Below are 23,889 nucleotides of genomic sequence, written 5' to 3' on the forward strand. Positions count from 1 at the left end.
ACAAGCGCTAATCACCACACAACCCGGGGCGCTTACTGGCCGCTTTGTTTATTAATTGAATAAATAAAATAACACAAGCGCCAATCCCCACACAACCCGGGGCGCTTACTGGCCGCTTTGTTTATTAATTAAATAAATAAAATAACACAAGCGCCAATCCCCGCAAAACCCGGGGCGCTTACTGGCCATGGATTCCATCGGTGTACTCACATGTGCATATATATATATATATATATATATACACACATCGCTTTTAACTTAAACGTTGTAGCCATGGGATTATATAGTGACTTGCTTTTGACGATTTCAGAGTCAGTTCGCCTCGCGGTCCAGCCAAGCGCGGATCGTTTAACCGTCGCGTATAAGTACTCTTTTATACGTACTCTCCGCTCTTCGATCGTTACATCTGTGTATACACTTACCTTGCCGATTTTTCATTCAAATCAGTCGTCGGCTTCAAGTGAGCTTCCGAACCTTTTTTTTCCTGGGTACATACTTGATCAATCTTGTTTGCCTCGCGGAAAACGATAATTCGCTTTTTCCATTGCGAGCCTTCAAAATATAAATTATTGATCTCTCAATTTTCAAAACCGATATTTTAAACCGATATTTCAAACCGATAAACGATACAACTTTCTTTTCTCCGCTTTTTGAAAAGGTCTACAGCTAGCAAAATGAAGCTAATGCAGACTACAGTTCTGCTGGTCGCGCTGTGTGCCACTTCGGCGGTGGCGATGCTGCCCATGGGCAAGCAACGTATTTTACGGCTCGAAGGTACTCAGTGGAGGTAAGTGCCCTTGTTGTTGTTTTTATTTTCCCCAACACTATACATTCAACTATTGAGTAAATAAGGAAATTAATTTTTTTTCACGAAAATTCAGCTATTGAAACTCGTGCGATTGAAATCTTCGCTCAAACGATAATTGATATAGATCGGTTAAATAATTACTTATTTTTCGCGGTTATTATTTTTGATGTTCTGTTGATGCGCAAAAGACCCAACCAATCGGGTGCTCAAGGTAATTGTCCATCATTTTAATTATTACGCAATAATAGGTGTGCACTGTATATATAAGCAAGTGGAGCGAAGAATTTTTATGATACCCCTTATTCAATCGCGTATGTTGACGATGGAACGAGCCGGAAGCAGGAATCACCAGGAGAAAAAATTAAAAACACACAAATTGATTTACAAAGGAAATATATTCATTTGTTTAGTACAAAGCCTTGCAGGCGCCATACGCACCTTATTCGCTCGCAGCCCGAGAACATCTGCCGCTCGCCACAGCGAGCGAGCGTCGCGCCCCTTGCGCCGCCGCGCTCGTTCCTCCCCTCCGTTCTACCGCAGTTCCATACCCCGCATTTCGCCTGTTTCACGCGAGCTTCGACGTTAGGGCACTGTACGTCGATAGTGAAGGAGCAAACCGCCAAATTCAAAAACTGTACCAATTGATATCAAAGGAAACATCACGGCTTAATTCTTCGTGTCATCGAGACTACTTTTCAGCCTGAACGGCCCCAGACCTGCATCTGTGCACGCTAGTTTCGACCTTCAGTACAACCGGAACTTCTCGCTCCTATCGAGGTCTGTGATAACAAACGGTGGCTTGACGGCCGCGAGCTTCTCGCGCCTAAACAAGTCGCCTCGATGACTCCACAAAGAAGGCAAATCGACACCCCCGTCGTATATTCACTGTTTGCTCCTCCCCACCCGACCGCATTCAATCATTGCATCATACGTTAGCCAAATTACATGTGTTTTATCTCTGAGGTACACAGTAACGTTGCCCCTTCAAACTCGCAACCTTTAAATGCCTATTTTCGTCTGTTACAGCGTACTTTGCAGAGTAAGTCTCAAAGTTACAGGAAACGATTATTCGCCGCGTATGCGAACAAAGACTGGAGGTTTTTCTTACACGTAGCAATTCAGAAATACTAGTGGGATAAGCTTTAAATCGATTTTATCATTATACCTTGTGTTTTTCCGGCAACTCTGAATTTTATTTTATTTTATTTTTTACATCTGTTCATTGGAACAGTCGTTAAAAAATTTTCTTTGATGTATACTATAGCATTAACTGATAAAATAAAAACAATCTTACGAGTAAAGTGTATCCCTATACGCGTAGAAGAGCGAAGATAATATTTAAAGATCGAAAATAAAATAAAAAAACCCGCAAGCCGATTCGTTTTTGAGATATTTCAACGACGAAGTAATATTATTTGTATAAATATATGGGCCTCTGACGTATTATCATTCTATGGCGAAGGTCAACTGGTTTCAAACTATACTTGTGTACACCCATACAAGGTTCATTTTTTGCACGTGGAGGTATACATTTGATACAGGTTTTTACTCGATGACTTAAATTTATTTATGAAGTGCACCTTTGTTATACCTCCGATTTATTTATCAACCTTGAATCAATGAGAAACAATTTTCCAAGACTTGGGACACACTAAGTATTTCGTTGCGCTAATCCCGGAAAAAGGGGAATTTTTTTTCGAGGATCATAGAAATGGTTTGAAATCTCTTGGCCGGTTATAAGGAAAAAATATTTTTCTCTTAAAATAAATTTAAAAAATTGTTGCTATTTTAAAATTAGAAAATGCGGTAATTACGCAGAAGTGGTGCTCCACCCCAATTTGAATCTTTAAATTTTTTTATGGTTTCGAGCCATTTTCTAATAATTATAAGGTGGGGAAAGACGTTTTTTACCATTTTTACGAAAGTGAAATTTTTTTCTGTAATTGAAGCGAAATATGTCGTGGGTTGGGAACAAAAATTGCAAAGAAAAAAAAATGAACATACATGGTTTTCAACAAACACACAGCAACCAGTTGTGATAGCCACACATGCGGCCAGCACGCCAGGTGTACGATGAGCGAGGGCCGGCCGGTTTGTTCGTGTTTGAATCTGTACGATGGCGATCCTCTTACGAGGTGCGAGCGTGTCGAATGCATCAGTAAGTATTTATTATTATTATAATCATCATCATCATCATCAGCCACAATGTCAGTTTTTACGTTTCGTATACCTGCAACATACTTAATTGGCAATGCCTAATCTATCATCGAGCACTTACGTCACCATAAAAAGGTGTGCGCGTGTATATATATTTACGGAAATATAGTACATACAAGTGGAGTATCAAGCTCACTTGTATATACCATAATTGCATGGCAAACGATTATATTATTACGCACGGCGAACGCGCAAGGTCACGTAGCCCCTTTTTTTGGTTCCTCATCGAGCCTTATTTCGTAATCTTTTCATCACACATTTCTGGATCGCGTTATTGACTAGTTCTCACAATTTATTTTATTTTTTTTATCTTCTTCTATTACGATTCGAACAACTACTATACCGATTAACTCGTTTCTTTTCTGAAAATAAAATAAATGCGAGTTAAAAAGAAAAATAGTGCAATTCAATAAAGGGTGTGCATGGTCACTTTGATCAACAATCATTAACCGAGCGCGTATATGTTTTTTAAATTACCAATACTAAAATATAATTTAAAAATTTTTAACGGGAATCAATGGGGATTAAAAATCCTGCAAATAAAAGAAATAATATATCTGTTTTGTCCCCGAATTGCAGTAAACGAGGATTGCATTGGAAGCCGCACCTGCAGTGGGAACCGATGCATCGATCCGTGTACCTACGCCTGCGGCACAAACGCGCTCTGCCAGACGGTCAACCACATACCGGTGTGCAACTGTCCTCCAGGTCACACGGGCAATCCTCTGCACAATTGCGTCTACGACCCTGGCAAGTACATTTTTTCTTTTTTTTTTCTTTTTTTCTCAATGTTATGAACAACTACATACATTTACTCCCTGGCGTAAAAGTAAATTTCATGATGATATCCCAAACAGAGGCGCCGTGCAAGAGCCCAAATCCTTGTGGGGCCAACACCAAGTGCGAAGTCAAGAACGGCGTGGCGGTGTGCTCTTGTTTGTCGGGATACCAAGGGCGTCCTCTCGAAGGCTGCCGTCACGAGTGCGAGTCCGACTTTGACTGTCCCCAGCACCAGCACTGCTCGAAGGACTTTCGCTGCGAGAGCCCGTGCGCCTCCGTATGCGCCGAGAGCGCCGAGTGCAACGTCATCAACCACCGAGCCAACTGCGCCTGTCCCAAGGTCATCATCATCATACACATCTTTTAAACCACATATACATTACATACGTAAAATACATAACCATTGAAATTTTTTTTCTCATTCTTGCAGAATTGGCTGGGTAACCCGCTCATATCCTGCCAGCCCGAGTGCACCCAGCACTCCGACTGTCCTGCCGGCAAGCCTGCCTGCCTCTATCAGAAATGCGTCGATCCTTGCGAGGGCACCTGCGGCACCAACGCCAATTGCGAGCTCCGCGACGTAACGCCCGTCTGCAGTTGTCCCAAGGACAAAACTGGCGACCCCTTCGTTTTCTGTCGGCCCTTCACCGATTGTATAATATATACATACATACGTGTATTAAATTAATATTAGCGCGTACATTATGCAAAATTCCCCCGATAACAACAATAACTCTTTGGGGCTACAATGTTCATTGACTTGCAGAGGACCTGTGCAGCGGGAATCCGTGCGGTGCCAACGCCGAGTGCCGACCGGGCCATGACAACACGGGTAAGAAGCGCCCGGTGTGCAGGTGTCCCCACGGCTATGTTGGAAACGCGCTAATCAGGTACACGTGTGTATATATATTGCATTGTATGCAATTTGATCTGATTTAAGTGATGTATGACATATTATGTTATCAGTTGTAAGAGGGGCGAGTGCTTGTCCAACAACGAGTGCCCGGACAATCAGGCGTGCATCAACTTTGCCTGTCAGAACCCGTGCACGGGCCATGAGTGCGGTTTAAATGCCAATTGTACACCTAGAAGACACATTGCAGTGTGCCAGTAAGTATTATTAATCATACTAAAAGAAATACACGCCAAGTATCAAGGAGGTATAAAAAAAATACATTAAGAGTGATAAAATTTATGTAAATTATTCAATACGTGGGTATCGATGAATTGATAAAACAAAAAATTATCACTTACTTTTCAGGTGCGCCGAGGGTTACCGAGGGGACGCACTCTTCTCCTGCAATCCCATCGAGGGTGGCCGTGCAGCCAACTACTACGGTCGCTACGCGCGCTACTGATTCTTATTTCCGACTGATATTTATTGACTGATACTGATATTTATTCCGAGCAACTGTTTTTTTTTTTTTTTTTTTTTTTTTTTTTTTTTTTTTTTTTTTTTTTTTTTTTTTTTTTTTTTTTTTTTTTTTAATTTGGATATTAGGGTAGTTCCCACTATCTACTTATGTTGTACATAAATAACGTGTTCGATCCCTCCCTGTTTTCCACCTGTTGCAGTATTTTTAAGTTATTTCTCTCAGCTTATGGAGGTAATTGACCTTGTTTTTGTATACAACCGCTTTTATAACTATTCTCATTGTTTGATATATACATATACACACGTATATATTGAGCGTTTTACATTTGTGCCATTCTAGTCAAAATGTCGAATCGACGATTAAACGTTATTTATTTTGCACGCCAACTGATATGTATAACGAATTTGCCTAATTTATCACATGAATTGTAGATGAAAAATAAAACGATAAGTACGAGAAATTTTAATACAATAGCTATTGTTTTATTTTCTTGTGACTGTCTATTTATATTACATGGGATGACTATTTCGGATTTCATAGACTTCATGTTCAAAAAAACAACGAAAGAGACAAAAGAATCTGTAGCATATGCCTTTTTTGATAAAATTGTATGGTAAATTTCTACATGAACTAATTGATAAGATCTGAAATGCTGACGTTATTTTTATTTTCTTATACCGAATTTGAAAAGTAGCGTTCAAGGGATGCTTAATTCCAATAATACTAAATATCGTATTTTGTGGCCTGAAAAAAGTAAAGTACTGGTATTATCAGTGGCTTTGAATGTTGAGTGTCAAAAAAATTTATTTAACATGTGACGACAATTGATTGATATGTATTAAATTCCATGATCTTAACATGTTTTTTTTGCTTGATATGATCTATGAGGTATGTATGAAAGGGAATTTAGGACTTGCTTAAAAATTACTAGACTCAAACCTTTATAAAACTATGATGATGTATTAATCAATTATTTACAAAAGTATATTACAATCTGCTTTCTCGTTTGGAAAAAAATAAAAAAAAACGAAAAACGACAAAAAATCAACAGATTAAATGAAAAACATTTAATTGACACATCATTGTTCTTTGTTTTTCGCTTTTTTAGGCATTATAAAACAGCTTCGCGGTTGAATTTTGGCCCAAAGTTTTTTTACATTGCCAGTATCAACTACCTCCAAGATACTCGTTGTTTCAACCCCATCGATGCGAATGGGCGTTAGAAATCTGTAAAATTCATATGAATTTTACACATCGAACATTCTTTTTTTTTTTACTTGAAGGAACTTAATTCTGTAATCCAGTCGGATGTGCAAATTTGAAAGTGGTCGTTTGACAAACATCTGAAAATAAAAGTTTCATTTTCTCAAAATTTGATTCTTATTCACTTTGAATGTTGCGGTAAATATATCTTTTTTGATCACAAACCTTCAGAGATAACCGGAACATCTTCAACTGTTTCGGGTAACGAAAATCCATAGTCTTTACTTTCAGTATGCTCGAGTTGATCACGTACTTTCTTAGCTTCATTACCAGTAACAGAAAAAGCATATTTTCTCTTTCTTGTTTGTTTCATGGATATTGGCTCTTCGGGGATGACTTCCTTGATGATCGTTTTAGTGAGTAAACTGCGTATTACACGCCTACCTTCAGGCACACTCACGATTGAATCGACGCTAGTCGCTCTGCGACCTCGACCTGTCGTATTCCTTTTTTCCGCTTTACTCTTTGACTTTACAGTTCTTGTGTCAATTAAAATTTTTTCGATGTCTCCCGGTTCTGACTGGACAGAGCACTTACGCCTGCGAATTGTGGGCTCTGAACTGGAAGGTCTCGTAGTCTGGATTGCTCGTATAATTTCTGCCCTGGCTGGTGGGTTACTCAAGTTGATGATATTGTTACTGGTTTCCTTTGCCAGTGACGAGGCTCGCGTCTTCCTCAAACATCGTTTATTATCTTCTTTCGCTGTGGGTGTAGCCTGATCATTTTTCTGGACTACCGCACCTGCTCTTTTTTTTCTAGTGGTGGTTGATTGTTGTTCATTTTTCGATACGGTCCTGGCTCTGGTTGGTCTTATTTTTGACAATCCTTTTTTATCATTGTCTACGGACTCAGCTATTCTACTTTGAGTGTGAGACATTGGCAGATCATCGTTGGCAGGTACCGATTCAGTAGATGTGATTTGTTCGTCATCCTTGGATATCCATCCGGCCTTTGAGCGTTTGTCAGCAACTATCGAAGTATTTTTTTTAAATTTAGATGCTCTCGACGACCGCACTGTAAATACTTGTTGTTCTTCAGCCATTTCGTCAGTTTTCAAATCAACATTTTCTTTAGCAACAGATGCAGCTCTAGTTTTCCTAGTGGGTTTCACTGTAGGGGCTACATCCTTGGTAGAAGATCCAGCTCTCCTCGTGCGTATTGTTGTAGTTGATTTTGATGACTCTGATAATTCAATTACTTTTTTGGGTCGTCCTCGAGTTCGTTTTGTAAGAGTGGATTTGCTAAAATACTCTTCCTTACAATCATCCGTCGGCTCCATAAGTGGGTTGTTTGGTAAAGTCAACATGTTGCTATCTTCCTCAGGTTCTTCAACATCAGACGATGATGAGACTTTTTCGATGAATATGTTTGGAACATCGGATGTTTTTTTTACATGTTCCGATATTTTTTCCATTTCCTCTGGCAATGACGTACTTTGGTTTATTCGGTCTGTAAATATTGAAGGCATTATAAAATAGGTTTGAGGTTGCCGTGAAGTTGTTCCCACGGGGTTTTCTACATTACCAGTATGATCTAGTTCCAAGACACTCATTATCTCATCCCCATCGAAGCGAATTGGCGTTAGAAATCTGAAAAATTCATACAAATTTAATACATTGAAATTTTTTTTTTTACTTGAAGGAACTTACTTCTGTAATCCAGTTGGATGTGCAAATTTGAAAGTGGTCGTTTGACAAACATCTGAAAATAAAATTTGCGTTCATTCTCTCAAAATTCGATTTTTAGTTACTTAAGCTAGTTGTTTCCTAAATCAAAAGTATTTAAAAAGGTACGAAATTTTCAGCAAAACTAATCTAAGCGTCGAGAAATATGTTTAAAAAATTTGAGACCGATTAACCACGTCGTTATTATAATATCCTCGTCAAAAAATCACTCTTTTAATATTAGAGCAATGGTACAAACACTACATAGTCTCATTATTTAAAAAATTGTAACTTACCGCCTATTTATAAATAATTGAAAAACTACTGAAAACTATCTTAGGCAGTAAAGAAACACATACATTTTTTTGAGATTTTTTTACAACATAGTTTTAAAGTAATAGTAATCAAAATAGTGCTCTTCGTTTGATTTTGGAAGATACACTGTAAAAAAAGTCTTGTGTATATGTACCACATTGTTCATAAAATTACAGTCGTAATAGTCAAAATACCAACTAAAGAGTAGTAGATACCAACCATTGCAATTGTACTACGTTGTACGTAGGTCTTTTTATTCCCAACGCCCGTCATAGTAACTTTACTAAGTTCATCATAATAAATTTACTACTTGTATTGTTCAGTTTTATAAATCTCGTAGTAACATTACCATGTTGACTGTAAAGTTTATGTAGGATTTTATATTTACGAAACGATTATTTACAACTTCAATACAGAAAATAAACATGCATAAATTGTTTCTTTATATTCGTCTTAAACTTCATTAATAGAAATAACAGTCGTGTTCACACTATTTGTTGTTTGAGTATTAAGTATCTTGCAAAAGTAAAATACTCCATCATGGCAGGCATTATAATTACTGTAGTAAATTTACTATTCTTATTGTAAATATATCAAGTCCAGAGTAGGTCTTTTTATTTTCAATGTCCGTCGCAGTATTTATAATATTGATAGTTTTTACAGTAAAACCAAGAGTATCACGTAAGGAGCAACACCACATTGTCACATGAGCACAAGTTACAAATAGGTAGATGCATATGTTTATGTACCTACGTACGGAGAGGTATTCACATTTCTCTCTGATATTTTAAATTCGTCATGTTAACCCATAAGTGCCGCATTTAGCATATCTTAGTAAAACTAAAACCTGACACTATTTTGAAGTTTAGAATTAAGTGGTGCCAGGGAAATCGTAATCACAATCGTGCCAAGCAGACGACATGCAGAAAATAAACAATCAGTAAATTTACACCGAAGAAGCAATATTTTTATTGCAGTGTACCGAATACCGAATTGCTCGTATACATGTTTCACATTATGTTTAGCTTTTTCCCCCCATTTTGGTGCTATGTCAGTGGAAATTGCATTATCAATCGATAACTTCTCGTGCCTATATTGGTAAAGATGTCATAAGAAATTTTTCTTATTGTTTGCTTTCATTTTAATAACCTCTAAATGTACTTTGTTGAATATACAAGTTCACCTATTACATATACTTACACTTGCTAAGCCTTACAACTACATGTACAATCCAATCGTTTATCATTTTTCCTCTGAGTTATGGCGATATCAAGTTCATAGGGGGTAACGAACAAGCCTCCCATATCAATAAAACCAATTAAATAAGTCATGTGTATTATTTTACCGAGCTACATTTAAACTGATACCTGTCATGTTTTAGATCTACCAAAAATGCGCTAGATGCGTCATTTGTGGGTTAACATAACGCAAACAAATACGGGATGATAGTTGAACATAACCTTATTATTGTATATTTATACATACGATTAACCTATACATTGGGAAACAACTACCTTAAATGTTACGGTAAATATGTCTTTTTTGATCACAAACCTTCAGAGATAACCGGAACATCTTCAACTGTTTCGGGTAACGAAAACTTATAGTCTTCACTTTCAGTATGCTCGAGTTGATCATGTACTTTCTTAGCTACCAAATGTTTTTTTGGGGTATCTGCTTCATCGTTCACATTATCCTTTAATTAATTTATAAGTTAATTTATTAAATCATTTTATATACATATGCGGCCTTATAAATCCTATTACATATTTTTGACCTTATACATTTAGCTCACCTCAGTAAAATCGTAACTAGGCGCACGAGACTTGCACTGAATTCTGAGGATTGATTGCGGCGTTTGAGTATCCAAGTTGTTTATTTTTTCATTCTCTTTCCGTTGCACAAGTGGTGTGCTACATATTTTAGTCATGCTAAGCCTACAGTCAGATGATCCCGATTGATCCAAATCTAAAACAAGCAATTGAACGAATACATTAAAATTATAATAAAACGAGGTTCACAAATATATATATATATATATATATATATGTAGATAAAGTATACAACCATTCCATGTTGAGTCCCTGGATTGGTTGTTAAGTTTTCGCCGTTTTTTGACTATTTCATCATCAGGCTCAATTACCATTTTTAAAGCCGTCTTTCTCGTGAAAATCTTCCGTTTTGGGTATACAACATAATGTGTATCACTCTTGTTATTTATTTGAGTAAAAAATTTTGGTTGAGCATTTATTGTTGCGCATGGCGCAGTTAGAAAAGGCGTATAATTTAATGGTCCAAGCCCATCTCGATCGGGCTTGCGACACGTCTCAAGTGTCTTTTCTACTGCCAAGTTGTAAACATCACCATCAATGTCCCAAGATTGAGACATTGGTTTATGGTGAAATCTACGTGACTCATTGTTGTTACTTATAATGGGATATGGTGAAAATCGTCGTCCCTTGGCCGATTTCGAGGTATTTTTTCTCCAGCTGTTTGCAAAACGTTTTGAGATTTCGGGTACGTTTTTGTGAACCAAATTTAGTAAATTCCAAGCGGTTGAGTTAAAGTTTATTTCCTCATCAATTGATTGATGTGGGTTAAAGTTTTTTTTTACAGAAAAAATGTGGCTGGCTTCTACGTGGCGGTTCGTCAGCAAGTAGTGGATCAATCTAGTTTTGTCATTATAATTTTCTTTGAGATAATTGTCAAAGGCTTTCTCTTCTTCCGGGTTTAAGGAAAGTTGCAAAATTTTTCTGAGCTTTCCATGTTTTTCACATGAGCGGAAGAAACTCGTGAGTAACGGTCCGCAATCCGATGGCGGTCGTGCATGGAATGCTAACAGTAGATGACCCTGTTCCACCGCCAGATCGATCATTATGCGCCGATGATCGGACGATATCACTGGTGGTTTAATAATGAGCAGATAATTTAGAGCTGTTAAAAAAGAAATGATGAAAAAAAATTAATTGACAGCTTGCGAATGTATGTTACATATTTTTAAAATTTGAAAACGTACCTAATTTGTGTTGATTGTTTTTTAAAAGTGAATTTATAGCGAGTTCATGCTGCCAGTCTTCGATGTCATTGCTGGAAACAATTTGGCTTGTCATGATGTTGAAAAAGCCATCGTAATCCTCGTGATCGAGAAGCCAAAAAGCTCGGATGAGTTTAATAATACTAGGACTCAACTTAAAAGCTGCGGGATACTTCATAAGTTGATCGACTGCTGAATTTGAGTCTTTGAGAATCATGCACAGGTCCATGAGCAAGTAGAAGATGATGCAGTGTTTAGTGTACGTTTCAGGTAATTGACCATCTTTATCCTCCTCTTCGTCACTTTTTTCTTCGCAATAGCAGTCAGTTAAAAAACTCCTAAGCAAAGATTGCAGCGATGGAGGAGGATAAAGACCATCTTGACTAGGACACTCACTGTCTGACTCTTCTTTCCATTGCACTTTGAGTGGTGAACAATTTCTGGCAATCAATTGATCAATGAATAAAACATCATTTTCCTTATTGTCCTTCGTACAAGCGTCTCGTCTTTTTTTCTTGTAAGACTCTACAAGCTTATTTCTTGGATACTGAATTTTCGTAAGCGCTGAAATTTGCACGTCATCGCTTTCGTCGATGTTTTGCATTTCCGGCAACAGACCGACATCATAAAACCACAACACAACTTGAAAATAGGCTGCTATTTTTTTAAGGGCCCTTTTATGTTTAGTTAAATCGATTTCAGTATTGGGTAATTTTGATATAACGGTCTTTAAACATTCGAGTTGCTGAACACAGTTATGTAACGTTTTCAACTCAGACTCGTCCATATTGACACCCGACTGATCAAACAACGGCTTGCACAAACGATCGGCCATCAACTTGATTTCAGATCCACGTTGGATACTCCACCTCAGAAACTTTAAGTATAGATACTCTGTACTGCCATCTGACCACTCTATGGCACAGCGCAGTAAGAAATTGGCACACCGTTGATCTAGGCATAACGACAGCAGCATTTCTCGAGCTACTTTTTGTTCTACTTTTACACTATAATCTGGGATGACATAATCAAAAGGTATAAGGCCTGCAAGGAGACACCTGCGGTAGATTTCATTAGGCATGATTAGTACAATGGGTCCAGCTGTGGTGATCTCTCGTAGTAGCTCTGACTGCACCCCTCGGGTGAGCCAGAATACTAAATTTTTCTCCGATAAATCGATCCACTCCAAACTCAAAGAATTGGGGCAAAAAAGTTCCTCTGGGGAGTGTGGAACTTTTTTTGCAAACTCTTGCAACGTCTTTGGCTTGAACGAACAACAAAGTATTTCGTCTCGTGAATGGTTCTCTAGTCGTGCTTTGTAACAAGCCAAAATATTGTTAGGGTTTCGGCATCCAGCAACTGTAGATGGCATTTGTTCTTCGAACCATCGATCCAAATCAAAAAGTAGGGATCTCTTTCGAGTCCCGATGAGTAATAGAGACTCCTCGCCTCGGCGGGACCGTAAATCCGACGCGTCGCGATTGACTCGTTCAATTATAACGAGACTGTGGACTTTTTCATTTTTTTCTAATTCGATCTCAAATCTAAGACTTGGGTCTGGCTTCAAATTAAAATATAAAGTCGGGTTTTCACCAAATTCATCGTTTCTCTTGTTTTTAAACATTAACATATACATGCGTAGCACTGTTACTGAATCTGGTGTACTACCCTAAAAACAAGTATTTTAAAATTGATTTGTGAATATCGAGTTACATAATTGAAGGAGAAAAAAAAGATGTTTACCTGATAAGCGGCCCATAAGAAACAACAGGGCTTGGGGTCGTCGGTGGGTTCAAGAAGTACTGCATGAGTGATAAATGCGTACTTATCCAAAATTGGACTCACCCATGTGAGAAATCCATTAAACTCCCAGATCATAATACGACCTAAGCAACAACTGATCAAACAGCCAATTTTGGAAGAGCACTGCAAGACAGTGCATAGTTTTTCGTTGGACAGTGCAGTAGCCTCAAATTCTTTTCTATTGAACTTCATATAATGTTCAGTTTCTAAAATCACAACATTTCATTTTGTCAATCACCAATACAGTTATGTGCGAGAAAAATAGTTACAAATTTACCTTTATTTATCAAATTGTATGCTGAAAAGAATAATTCTACTTCATTACTTGTTGAAGGTTCTAGCTCATTACTTTCTGAAGGTTCTACTTCATTACTTTTTGGAGGTTGTACTGCAGGTGAAGAATTAACAAATTCTAAACAGGCTACAATAGGCTTATCACCGTAAGATGACTTAGACCATGAATCTCTATTAAGATCAACTATCAAGTGCTGAAAGTTTCTGAGTGATACAAAGATTAATCCACTATTTTCTGGTAAAACTAAGTCTCGATTTTCTTCATTAAAATTTTCCCAGTCGGCCCCACCGTACATCACACACGCCTGTTCAACACCAGCTGGTACCTTTAAAAATAATTAGTATCTCATTAAAGCTAAAACCATCTACTATGAGATAAAACTAGTACATGGCACTAAAAACAAATTATACTCACTAGAATAGTACATAAAATTTTGGAAATGCAACAATCAAAAACACACAATTGCCCAACGGAATCTTGAATTCTAATAGCATTGCTATCAAGCCCCACCAGAAGTAAGGGCAAACTTCCTGGACGAGCAGGAAAGGCTGACACAGTGGTTATCTTATATGTGAAGGTCCATGATGTTACGTACTCACCAGACGTGACATTCACTACAAATAAACTTTTGTCGCAGCTTATCCAGGCATAGCTGCAGTCGCTGTTTAAAAAGCCACCTGATCTTTGTTGGGAGCGTGGCTCATTCCAGGAGTTGTTTTGTACAGTCTCATCCGGAACTTGAAAATCCGACGACTCCCATAAAGGTAGCTTAAGGCTTATAGTTTTGCGAATCTACGAGAAAGGTTGAATGATATTAAGGACCTACTCGGGCTCAGGTTTACTATCTGGCCGTACGATTTTTAACTTTATAAAGGTTTCAAGTAAAAGAGAGAAGTTGTGTTGTATCAGCATTCCCTATAAGGCTTGAAGTGAGGAAATATTTACATAATTGCAAAATAAATAAATTAGTTAATCAATTTTCGGATGCAACGTTGTGTATTTGTAACTCCACCTATAAACACACTTATAATACATTTGGAATTCCACTTGGAATTGCTTATGGGGTTTTGGTTTGATGCGTATGGTAACAACAAAACAATAGAGAAAGTTTAAAAGAAGTCGAGGACCCTTACAGAGAAATCCATAAAAATTAATATTTAGTTAGAAAGAAAACTTCAGAAAAAAAGAAATTTTACAGTACATATAAAATATGCGAAAAATTAAATAAAGGCACTCGATTTCACTCTCGAATCAAATTGTTGGTTTAAATCAAAAGAAATTTCAGCTGACGATGAAAAAGAGGAAAAGAATAAAATTAATTTAATAAACAACTCTCAGTTAGAAGTCGAATTAAATGATGCGCAGTTCAAAAAAAACTTGTAGTTCCACCATTGATTCACATCAAATTACTTATAAACAATTTAGTAGAAGTAATCGGGATTTATGATTAAGAATCAAATGTATCCTTAATAAATTATAAATTGATAAAATTAAAAAACGAAAATGATAAACTTAAAACAGAAAAAGCTAATTTGATGGCGATTAATGGTGCAACGAAAGCGAATGGAATGATAAATATAAGAGTAAAAATTTATTATATAGAAAAGTCAATTTGATATGTTCGTAGTAGAAAGTGAGGAAATCAAGTTTGATTTCTTAATCGGATTAAATATGATGAAAGAATTTAAATTAATCCAAAATGAAAATTTACAAATATTATGAAAGAAGGAAAAAGAAAAAAATTCTGAATGTATTTATACTAAAAAAATAAATTTTAATAAAAACATAGACACAAATAAGTTTGAAATCTTACTACATGCTCTAAACTTCCATCAAAAAACTAAAATTTATGAATTCACAAGATAAATATAAATCAATTTTTGCAAAAGATAAATATGATGTTGGCTCAGTTAAAGAACACGAAGCTCGCATAGAGTTATTACTGTAGATAAATATTGCAGTAAAAGTCCTTATATAGGTGCACGATTGAAGATAAAAAGGAAATAAAAAAACAAATCTCAATGTTATTCAAATACTAGTTAATAGGAGAATCTTAATCCTTTTGCTGCCTCAGTAACTTTAGCATTTAAACAGACGATGGAAAAAAATCTAGATTATGTATGGACTTTCGAGAACTAAATAAAATAGTTATACCTCAATCGCAAGCATTCCCATTGATTCAAGATCTAATAATAAAAACAAGAGACTGCAAATGTTTCTCCATGTTAGATTCCCTCTAGAGTTTTCCCTGGCTTGCTGTTGTAGCAAAATCTTCTCTGGTAACCCCAGGGCGGTTGGAAGAGTGGCCATGAAACCCCAAATGCTAGAAGCAGATTGTGCTCTAGCTAAACACGTCTCCTGGTATGTCACCAGAGACGTTAGCATTTATTAGATCGGGATAGAGTTCAACGTAAGTCACTTGTCCATTAGAGAACAGCGTTTTCGGATAGCCGGGATATCTAGCTGCACGACCCCCAGCTCGGAAAAGTTCCTATGTAACCCCGGCTGTTTTTGGGGCGGGATTTTCTATGGAATTTTCCTTCAGAGCAGTTCCAGAGTTTTTTCCTTGCCCCACAGGTTTTCGGGCCTAAGTGAATGCAAAACAGTGATAGGAGGTAGGGATTAGCGGATCCGATGCACCAGGCAGGGATCGCCGGCCTAACCGACGAGGAGTGGTCCCTGAAACATGAGACTTCTCCGGAGATGCTAAATAACCTGGATCCGATGCTTCGGCAGAGGTCGCCGGCTTCACCGGTGAGGAGTGAACGTCCTGAAATATGGAGTCCTCCCCGGGGAAAGGCTACACAGTGGCGAGTAGACCCGATGCAACGTTGGTGCAAAGAGTGTCAGATTAACTGGCAAGGTGTCTCACCGAAGATACTCACACTGTGCCCATGGATTAGGTGTAACATCAGTAAAAGGGTTGGAAAATGGGTGCGGCAATACATCCCTACACATAGGTGGTGAGCGGGTAGCCCTGGCGACTTGGCCTAAGAACTATCGAGGTAAACTGGGTAAAAAAAAAATAAAATAAGGTGTAAGATAAATGAAAAACAAGGAAAGCAGCCATGGACAACCATAGCACATGAATGCGTAAAGAAATGCAATTAAACAGAACATACAGTTACCGGTTTTGCACCAGTGTTACTTTTCGAAGGTAAAACTATCACGATCCTACCGAAAAAACTAAGAGAAGAAAAAACACTAACAGAATTACAAGCAAGGCATACTATTAACATACGTAGTTAAAAAATCTGTTACAGTCGAAGAAGCCTGACATGATTACAATGACCTAAATAGCAGAAACAAGAGATCAAGATTCTCCGATTTCCCTGGACTAGAGGAGGGGGAGACAATATGCAAGATCTTATCAAAGCAACTGATGAACTTCACAGCAAAAGTGCTCCAACGCTTCGAATACTCCTAAAAAGATATTAACACGCCCAAAGAAAAGCAGCTCACCCACCAGGCCTCCTTTTACAACTTCTCGAAAGCTAACCCAATTAAAACAACAGCATAAAGACGCCCTTATTTGCCCAAATGGACAATCAAAATTCACGTCCACAACATTTCCCACCTAAAACCTCACTCCTAATACACAGCATCACTGCTCGACTTTAGCTCACAAAAACTCCTCTACAAATGGCAAACTTCTGCGGTATCACTGCCAATGACGTCTTACTACCCATAGAGAATAACGTCGACTTTTTATCTCCAAACACAAACCTTATCCAAGTATCCATTATCGAGGGGCACTTAAAATAAATTTAAAATAATTAAAATGAAAATAAATAAATTGTTTGTAATAACATTCTTATTATTATAAATTAAAATAATGATAAAAGTATATAGAAGAGGTTAGGGGTAATGGGCACTGCATGCATACCACCTTGCATGAGCGTATGCAACAGCCCTGGTATACACACAATCCATGCAGTCTGATAGCATGACATGCACTTTCCACACCATGCTTGCAGTGTGCGCTCAGAAATTACGACAGGTGGACATCACGGTGCTTTCACGTGTGCTCCAGGCCGTGCTCCACAGTCGCGGTCGTGCTATCACAATGCTATCGGGGTGAGTATATATACTTTATAGAATAAGTATTGGGTCATGGACAAAATTTTCACAGACAGAATTTCCGCCAATATTTCCAAGTACAAAATACCGTTATCAGTCGATAAATGTATCAAGCTAACTATACTCGAGAAGTCATAAATTTTAATGCTGAACTTTTTAGATGTTTACAAAACAAAATGAAAGCTTTTTTAATTTTTTCTTTTTAGTTCCTTAGCTAGATCGTTTGGTATAAGAATTATAAAGAAAATGGAGGTATGCATTTATTTTGTAAATCATGGTATTAAAATAAGAGCAGCAAATGAGATATCATGGTATTTGCAATACTGTATCATATCATATGATGTTTGAAAAAAACTGTCATTATCTAAAGTATTTAATTTAAATAATATTTAGTTTATTGAACATTAAAACTATATAGCATATGATATTTTACGCAAAAAGTCCCATGTACATTAGTGTACACACATGTTTATCCGTTGTTATGACAAACAACTTGAAAAAAATAATTTAAAATTCTTAATGTTTAAGTTAAAAAATCTCAACTAGGGCGTGAAAGTATCGCATCTATCAATTCGTATTTATCAATTTTTGTTTAATGACCCATATACATTTGCATAGACAGACACACAGACACATATTGATTTATTTGTTTAATTATTTATAAATCTAATACTTCATAGGCTCGATGGATTAGACAAATACTTTGCTTATGAAAATGTTCATATAACTATGCAGCGAGCCCAACATAAAGTGAAACATACATCTATTTGCAAGCGCTACGATTCAATTAAAGAATTCGGCAAGCAGATGCAGGAAAATCCATCGCTCTTAAAGTTTATTGATAAAAAAGGCAATAAAACTTCCCTCTCTGCAGAGTTGTTACACTCTTCATCTCATGGATACCACGTTATTCTCTATGACAAGGATTTTTTGAATAAGTTTAATGAAGAAAATAGTATATTTGTAGACGCTACATTTAAGACGAGTCCAAATATTAATGGAGTGCACCAAATTTTAACCATTATGAGCAAGAAATATAATTCGGTAAAGAAGCTATTTTTTATCACCATATTTTATAATGTTAATTCTTGAGGTGAATTATTACCTTTATGAAAGTTGAGCAGCTATTGCACCTAAATTAAAATTTATGGTAAAGTATTACTCAACGGATCTACTATTTGAATTTCAAAGCATGTTGCCGACCAAAGTCGAAAAAATGCATTCAAATTTTAAATTCTAGAGTTAGTCTTATAAGGCATTTTTATTATTTCACCCAAATTTTTAGCTTTTTTTGGCTAAAAGTCGAGCCATATGTTACAAAAAAACTAGGAGCAGGTTGTTTGATTAATCTTTTTTCTAAGAAAGTCCGAAACTCGGGGCTAACCTCAGTACGTAAACAAGCGGATTCGTATCTATGTAGGTATATATATTGAGCCTGCTACTCAATATTTTCAAGTGTGATAGTCTATAATGTCACACAAATGGATAGGACAAGCATGATGAGCCACCTTAAATCTATATAATTATCTATGGACGCGTTCGCAAATCGTATGTATATATTTGTATTGAAAGATTTACGTTGAAAAAAAAATTCTGTTAGAAAAGATTTATTGCTCTCACAGGGCAGAGCAATCTTCCAATCATATTTTATTTTAAAATTTCTGTTACCTCACCCAAAAATGGCTCTTCTCTCTTTACTACCGAAAATGCATTATTGTTCAATTATTCAACATAAGAATCTGTTGAAAAAATTACCGAATGGGTTTAAAGTTGTCTAGTTTCACATTATAAATAAATATTATTAATACTCTTTTTTTCATAATGTTGAATATTAAGTTAACATAGTAATTTATAATAAAAAAAAATTAAATCTTCAGCTCCAATAGAACCGGAATTATGAATTTTTGAAAATTAGTCTTCAAGTTAAAAACTCGCTTTCATCGAATTTTCGACCGCTTATATTATCTAAAATACGTAAAAAAAAAAAACCTCGAACTTTTATGTTTTTTGCTAAAAGTAGAGTCTGGAAAAAAAAAAATTCAGCCAATTCTGAGATGTGTTGGTCAAAAAGTGCTCGGTTTTTAAAAGAATGACCCATTTACGTACATCAGCGTTGGTATTCTGATACCGTCTGTCATTTATAACCATGAAGCCAATTTTTACGTCTTTCTCGGCAAATATCTTTGGAAAGTGCCCCATTACAGGCTTGCTAACATAGAGAAAGAAACTTAGTAGGTTAAAAAATATGACCATACATTTATAAAGCGCAAAAATGTAGTATATATATCGTTCGATTTTTGGAAAAATCACGCATTCTGACTAACGACATCATGAGCCTTGTGAAAAATAATTAGATTTATAATATCAAAAAACATTGAAAAATGCCAAGTTAAAAAAGAAATTAAAAAATAATTACACAATGCCTAATAGCATCCGTGTAACAACGATATCCTCACACATAAAAAAAAAAAAAAAAAAAAAAAAAATTCTAATCATCAATCATAATTAAATAATTTATATACATTATTTATGTTTTGAATGTATACCATTTCTCTTGCACTCACGCATTAACAAATGTTATAATTGGTTGGAAAAAAGCTCTAAGCCATTCGAAACTTGTTGATGCTGTTTTTAACCATTCATAACTAGATCGGTAGTAGAAGTTGTAAGCAAATAAAAAATTGACAAAACTCATAACTTATCATTTTTACAGTTTTAAGTGTTAAATTGCATAGATACATTAAATTCCTAAATCTTTTTAATATTCGTAATTTATTTTTAATTATTAATAAGTTTTTAACTCTTTAATGTTTAAACTGCCAAGTAATATATTATTATAAATAAGTTTTAACCTACCAATCATGTCCAGTGTAATAAATATTGTAAAAAAAAATCGATTACGTCTTATATAATTTTAAAATTTTTTAATTCCTGATCACTATTTTTCATGAATTTTACATATATGCAAGTTAAACTATTGAAATTTAGCATATTTTTATTTTAGGCTGTAATACGAAAAGCTAAGTCAAAAAAATATAGGATATATTTGAGACAAAATAATAAGGAGAACAATAATATTGGCTATGAAATTATGAAGAAAATTTTGTTAATACCACTTTTTCCAGCTGATAAAGCTGAAAAAGCATTTAAAATAATAAGAAAACTTATAAAAAAAAGTTTTAAAAATGATCAGAAGAAATTAGCCAAACGGAAAAGATTTTGGGATGTTTACTTTCGAAATGAATGGATGGTTAAAGTTACTCCGGAAGTATTTAGCATATTTAATATGGTAGATAGAACCAATAATAAACTTGAATCCTATCACAAGATTTTGAATTCGAAGTTGAGAACCAAACCAAGTACAGATATATTCATAGGTGAGTATGTGTCTACAAGATAGTTCTATTGATATAATTATCGTTCAGATATAAATAAAACAAACAAACAAGTAAATTTTAACTGGAAAATAATTTAGTGTATACAAGTGTTTAAGGACAGTCCGGAAAAAATTTAAGTTCTTTCCTTGTCGACTGTCTGTCAATCCTTTCGTTCCTAAAAAAATTAGTAGGATAAATTATTTATTGTAAGTGCAATAAGTTATCCATAGAACGGTATGGTTAAACGAGTAAAACTATTGTGAACTAATCGGAAATATTAAAGCGATATGTGGTGATATTTGTATAATCAACTTTTATCAATGCAATTAATTGACGAAAGAAGAAGTATCATGCATTTTTTTTTAAAAATAAATATGAGGCCTGACTTAAGTGAGATTAATCATGACTTCGAAATAAAAGACAACTATTCGTCGTTCGTTTAACATCTGATTATAAACCTTTCTCATCTAACTTTAAATCAATCTTAACAAGTCTGAGTCAGAATTAACCTCCGAGTTGCGTCGGAAACCCACCACTGTCCAGTGCAGCAGTGCTTTATACCAAATGGATCCAATATGTATCCAAAACTGAGAACACAATCATCCATTTCCTTTAACATCTTTCTATTCGATGTTACTATAAACACATATATAGATGTAACGGGTATATGCGTTTCACGTATTCATGTGATGTCATCATCCAGTACTTTATACCAAATGGACCCATTATGGATCCAAAATTGCGAACACAATCATCCATTTCCTTTAACATCTTTCTATTCGATGTCAGTGTAAGCACATGTATATATATATAAAAACACATGGTATTAGCCACGATGTAAAAATACAAGGTGCGGCCCGCGCGGCGTTGCGCATCCATTTTGATTGATCAATGCTTCCACCATGATGTAAGAATATAAGGTGTGGCGTTCCAAAGTCTCATTTTCGTGCCGTTCTGCGCCTTTCAACACGACGCCATATTGGAGGGAGATGTGACTACTACAGCGGCGAAGAGCCTGTACAATGAAACGAAGCCGCTAAAGTTGAAACTAAAACTTATCCCATGCACGCATCTCACCTCGAATTGAGATATATATATATTTATATATTTGTGTATATATACGTAAACTGATCATCGTTTACCTGTTTAATTAGTTTTTTCTGTGCAAATATTGCCAAATTGGGTGTTTGGTCACTGAAACAACTGGATTGAAAATATTGAAATAAAAAATATATATTGTTTCAGGAGTTTCTTGATGTTAATACGCTTTATATTTTAAAAGCTATTGAAATTCGCAGACAGACATGGCGGTGCGAATCAAAATGGATGTGCAACGCCACACATTATATTTCTTACATCATGGCTTCCACCGCGCCGCCATGTCTGTCTGCGGATTTCAAAAGTTTTTAAAATATAAAACATATATTAGCATCAAGAAACTCGTGAAACAATGTATATTTTTTGCTTCAATACTTTCATTCCAGTTGTTTTAGTGACCAAACACCCAATTCGGCAATATTTGCACATAAAAAACTGAACAAACAGGTAAACGATGATCAGTTTACGTATATATGTACAAATATATAAATATATATATCTCAATTCGAGGTGAGATGCATGGGATAAGTTTTAGTTTCAACTTAAGCGGCTTCGTTTCATTGTACAGGCTCTTCGCCGCTGTAGTATATAGCCACGTCTCCCTCAAATATGGCGTCGCAATGGAAGGCGCAAAACGGCACGAAAATGAGACGTCGGTACGCCGCACCGCGTATTTTTACATCATGGTATTAGCTAGTAGCTACAGCTACATAAAGTTGCGTTCGAAAATTAATCTATTTTGCAATATGTAAATATTTCTTTACCTCAAAACTGATAGAAAATGCTTCTTTCTTTTACTTCTCAAATTAAAAATCATGCGGCCGGTTTTTTCCGGAATATGCTCGAACATTTGAATGGAAGTCGACTTACCTCGCAGCTGGTTTCTATAAGTTGATTCATTTCTATACCACAAAAAAACCTTATAACTTGTCAATGTCAATATTTTTAAACAAGTTTCGAGGGTACAAACGTTGCTTCCCGCGAAAATGAAATAGGGCTAATTTGAAATAAGCGACGGAAATACAGTTACACAAACGTGTTTTGCAAATGTTATTGAAAAATTTTACGAGTGTTAATAAAAAAAAAGGCAAATTTACTAGTTGATAAAAAAACAGTTCTAAACTTTGATCACGACTCAACAATTACGATTTACTGCCACGTAGAATCACACTGCTAACGAACGTTATACTTAAGCTGATGAAAACTGAATGCTATAACTTTCTTCACAACTTCACGCGATATACTATTATATTATGTGTGCTTGTGCTTACTCTGACAATGTGTGATAATGACTTGACAACAAATAGATGGACGACAAGTGTGCAAGTTGTCGTTCATCTATTTGCTGTCACATCATTAAAGCTTATCCTGATAATGTGTTGATAATGATGTGACAACAAATAGCTGGATTTGTTACACAACGCTCGACTACCATATTAGTGGCGGTAAAGACGAAAAGTACATGTATCCAATACCTTTAGTATTTTAGTATACAACGTGATATTTGCGCACACTACTGAATAATATTTTTTTAGTAAAAAAAAATAAAATGCATTCAATCATAGCTTTTCTTCAACATTTTTCCAGTTAGGTATTTCCAATGCATTACTTTATTAAATATGTTTTATTGTTTTTAAATACTTCACCAGCGAGGGCGGCGAGAGCGGCGAGCGTTATACCAAGTGCAAAAGAGATAGCGGTATGTTGAGCTGTCCGTCTATCTATTTGTTGTCAAATCATTATCACACAGGGGAAGACAATCACACGTGGTATAATATA

The 23,889-nt window shown here is 35.9% G+C and overlaps 2 protein-coding genes and 1 pseudogene across 2 annotated transcripts; 1 reads left to right on the forward strand and 2 right to left on the reverse strand.

Annotated features, from left to right (window-relative positions):
- Window positions 1–674: 674 nt before the first annotated feature.
- Window positions 675–5,163, forward strand: LOC149373877 (uncharacterized; annotated as a pseudogene).
- A 1,096-nt stretch (window positions 5,164–6,259) lies between these two features.
- On the reverse strand, window positions 6,260–10,665 carry LOC149373878 (uncharacterized). Its single transcript, XM_089595407.1, has 7 exons — window positions 10,491–10,665; window positions 10,219–10,391; window positions 9,978–10,119; window positions 8,094–8,145; window positions 7,969–8,033; window positions 6,610–7,893; window positions 6,260–6,524 (listed from the first exon to the last, which is right to left on the reverse strand). The coding sequence occupies exons 1-7, from the start codon at window positions 10,567–10,569 to the stop codon at window positions 6,469–6,471; spliced, it is 1,851 nt and encodes a 616-aa protein (XP_089451533.1). The 5' UTR covers window positions 10,570–10,665; the 3' UTR covers window positions 6,260–6,468.
- LOC149373879 (protein ELYS-like) lies at window positions 10,572–23,331 on the reverse strand. The gene is made up of 7 exons (XM_089595435.1): window positions 22,981–23,331; window positions 13,970–14,347; window positions 13,538–13,880; window positions 13,201–13,466; window positions 11,440–13,126; window positions 10,632–11,357; window positions 10,572–10,585 (listed from the first exon to the last, which is right to left on the reverse strand). The coding sequence occupies exons 1-7, from the start codon at window positions 23,008–23,010 to the stop codon at window positions 10,572–10,574; spliced, it is 3,444 nt and encodes a 1,147-aa protein (XP_089451561.1). The 5' UTR covers window positions 23,011–23,331.
- Window positions 23,332–23,889: the final 558 nt, after the last annotated feature.

The sequence above is a fragment of the Copidosoma floridanum genome, unplaced genomic scaffold (assembly GCF_036245765.1).
Source record: "Copidosoma floridanum isolate Cflo_tuat_1 unplaced genomic scaffold, Cflo_Japanese_pri ptg000025l, whole genome shotgun sequence".
NCBI classification, from domain to species: domain Eukaryota; kingdom Metazoa; phylum Arthropoda; class Insecta; order Hymenoptera; family Encyrtidae; genus Copidosoma; species Copidosoma floridanum.

Excerpts from the sequence above, each read along its gene's own strand:
- LOC149373878 (XM_089595407.1), bottom strand. The coding sequence starts at position 10,569 with ATGGTAATTGAGCCTGATGATGAAATAGTCAAAAAACGGCGAAAACTT. Across the intron at positions 7,894-7,968 it reads CTTGGAACTAGATCATACTG|ACCGAATAAACCAAAGTACG; the intron begins GTAATGTAGAAA and ends CAATATTTACAG. Across the intron at positions 6,525-6,609 it reads TGTTCCGGTTATCTCTGAAG|ATGTTTGTCAAACGACCACT; the intron begins GTTTGTGATCAA and ends TTTTATTTTCAG.
- LOC149373879 (XM_089595435.1), bottom strand. The coding sequence starts at position 23,010 with ATGAATCAACTTATAGAAACCAGCTGCGAG. Across the intron at positions 14,348-22,980 it reads TTATAGAAACCAGCTGCGAG|ATTCGCAAAACTATAAGCCT; the intron begins GTAAGTCGACTT and ends CCTTTCTCGTAG. Across the intron at positions 13,127-13,200 it reads TCTTATGGGCCGCTTATCAG|GGTAGTACACCAGATTCAGT; the intron begins GTAAACATCTTT and ends ACTTGTTTTTAG.